This window comes from Anarrhichthys ocellatus, unplaced genomic scaffold (assembly GCF_004355925.1).
Source record: "Anarrhichthys ocellatus isolate YVR2014 unplaced genomic scaffold, GSC_Weel_1.0 scaffold125, whole genome shotgun sequence".
NCBI classification, from domain to species: domain Eukaryota; kingdom Metazoa; phylum Chordata; class Actinopteri; order Perciformes; family Anarhichadidae; genus Anarrhichthys; species Anarrhichthys ocellatus.
The window spans coordinates 331,613-333,990 of record NW_022280155.1 but is presented as its reverse complement, the minus strand read 5'-3'; the positions used below and the strand labels follow the sequence as shown (position 1 = coordinate 333,990).

The 2,378-nt window shown below is 54.4% G+C and overlaps 1 protein-coding gene across 1 annotated transcript in view; it reads left to right on the top strand.

Annotated features, from left to right (window-relative positions):
* The first annotated feature begins 999 nt into the window (after nucleotides 1-999).
* The window catches only part of ptchd4 (patched domain containing 4), a 41,352-nt gene continuing 39,973 nt past the window's right edge, over nucleotides 1,000-2,378 (top strand). Inside the window, exon 1 of the mRNA XM_031877081.1 lies at nucleotides 1,000-2,079. Within this exon, the coding sequence (XP_031732941.1) occupies nucleotides 1,480-2,079 (600 nt within the window). The 5' untranslated portion in view covers nucleotides 1,000-1,479. The remainder of the gene's footprint in view (nucleotides 2,080-2,378) is intronic.

The following is a 2,378-nucleotide window of genomic DNA, read 5'->3' as shown; positions in this document are numbered from 1 at the left end:
GCCGGTTTGAGGGTTTTAGACTTGGCTTTTGGGTTCAATTTAGGGTTAGGGTGAGAGTTGGGGGTCGGGCATTTAGTAGTGAGGTTGGGTGAAGGGGCTATGGAATGCATTATGTCCATACGAGTTTCCTCAGGAAGTACAGGGTTTAGTGTCCGTGTGTGTGTTTGAATGTACTCGTACATGTCACGGGGCATGATGAGGACTCAAACGCAGACAGTCAGGTGTAGTGGAAAAGGTTTTAATGATAACCAAAAACAAACAGGGAATCCAGGGACAAGACAAAAGACAAGGGGGAAAATCCGGCAGGAAAAGGCAGAACAGGCAGACTGGAAAACCGGGAACAGGATGAGCAAAATGGGCGGGCGGGTAGGTAGGAAAACAAACAATGATCTGGCAGTGGGTGTGTGTGCGGCAGGGGTTTAAATAGTGAAGGAGGCAGAGTGAGCAGGTTAGAGTAATGAGCTGATGAGGTGAGTGTGACTGGCAGATGCACTGAATGAACTGATTAGGCGAGTGAGGAGCTACAGAAAGAAACAAAGACACAGAACACACAGGGCAAAGCCTGATCGTGACAGTACAGCAGTCTTTGTAAAGACTAACTTGATTTTTCTTCAGAGACATTGTTTGTAAAGTGAGGATATGTTTTGCCAGTCCTCACTTCTTCAAAGGTCTGAGGGTCCAGACGTGTCTTTAATGTGCAGGTTAGAATAAATGGTTGGAGTTAGGCATTTAGTTGTGATGGTGAAAAAAGAAATTGCTGGTCCTGTCAATTCACAAAGCCAACCCACTAACTCATCCCTGTGCAGCTTTTGGTCACTCAGCCACCAGCAGCTGGCACATTTGAACAACTATCATGTTGCCTCCACTGTTCTTAAAATAACCAGGCAGCATCACCCCCCCCCCCCTCTCCCCCCCCCCCCCCCCCCCCCTCAACCCTACCACATGGTTACAGTTAAGTACATGAATCAGGCGCCACTGCCGGTGTGTGTGAGAGGGCTGTAGACGGGAGGCACACGAATGCACTTCACGCCGCCGCGGCTCGTCGCTGCCACTGCAGCCGGTGCGTGCGGGGAAGGAGAGGACTCGCGGAGCGTCTCTTCTTCTCCCCCCTCCGCCCCCCCCCCCCCCATAACACGCGGGAGGAGGCGGAATGGCTTGAGAATCAGACAACGCGGACTCGATCTCGATCGGCTGATGTGCGATGGCTCTCTGACTGTGTGTGTGTGTGTGTGTGTGCGTGTGTGTGTGTGCATGCGTGCGCGTGTGTGTATGTGCGCGTGTGTGTGCGTCCGTCCGTCTTGCCGCGAATTGCTGCAGTGCTGTTTTTTTTTCTTTTTTCCAGGTGTTGCGATATGTGTGTGTGCGAGTGAGTGCGTGCGCGTGTGTGCGTGCGTAAGCGGCGGTGTAGCCTGGTGTAAATCTCTTAACGAATTGGACTAAGCCGGGGGGGGGGGTGGGGGGGACGGAATCTGATGTCACATGTGCTTCATTGGAGGAGACGGGGCATCTGCGAGCGGGATTTTGTGGAGGATGCTGCGGCAAGTGATCCACAGAGGGCTCAAGGCTTCGTTCTACTGGCTGGGCTTATTCGTTAGCAGGCACCCCGTGTTCTTCCTCACCGTCCCCGCGGTCCTCACCATCATCTTCGGCTCCACAGTGCTCAGCCGATTCACGCCGGAGACGGACTTGGAGGTGCTGGTCGCGCCGACCCACAGCCTCGCCAAGATCGAGCGCAGTCTCGCCAACAGCTTGTTCCCCATCGACCAGTCGAAGCACAAGCTGTACTCGGATCTGCACACGCCGGGCAGATACGGCAGGCTCATCCTGCTCGCCGGGTCCGGGGGGAACATCCTGGAGCTCGCCGACCAGGTCCTGCGGGTCCACAAGCAGGTGCTGGACCTGCGCGTCAATTACAAAGGGTTCAATTACACGTTCGCGCACCTCTGCGTGCTGAGGCACCGGGACAAGCGCTGCCTCCTGGACGACATCGTCACCATCTTCGAGGACATCGGGCAGGCGGTGCTCTCCAACAGCACCTTCCATAAGGTGCCCGTGAGCTATCCGAACACGACGCTGAAGGTGAGGTTTCTTTATATTTTGCGCGCCCGCACAGACACACACACACACACACACACACACACACACACACACACACACACACACACATGCATGTCAGTCCGGGCCTGTGCATATAGCCCCCCTCCAAAAATAAAAAATAATCCCTCCATCAGAGCTGTGGTGACGGTGCAGCAGCAGTCAGCATGTGAATAGCAGGAGCTCGGAGCTTGCCATTATTTGTGAATGAAGGAAGGAAGCCGGGCTGTGTTGTGTTGTGTGTGTGTGTGTGTGTGCGTGTGTGTGTGCGTGTGTGTGTGTGT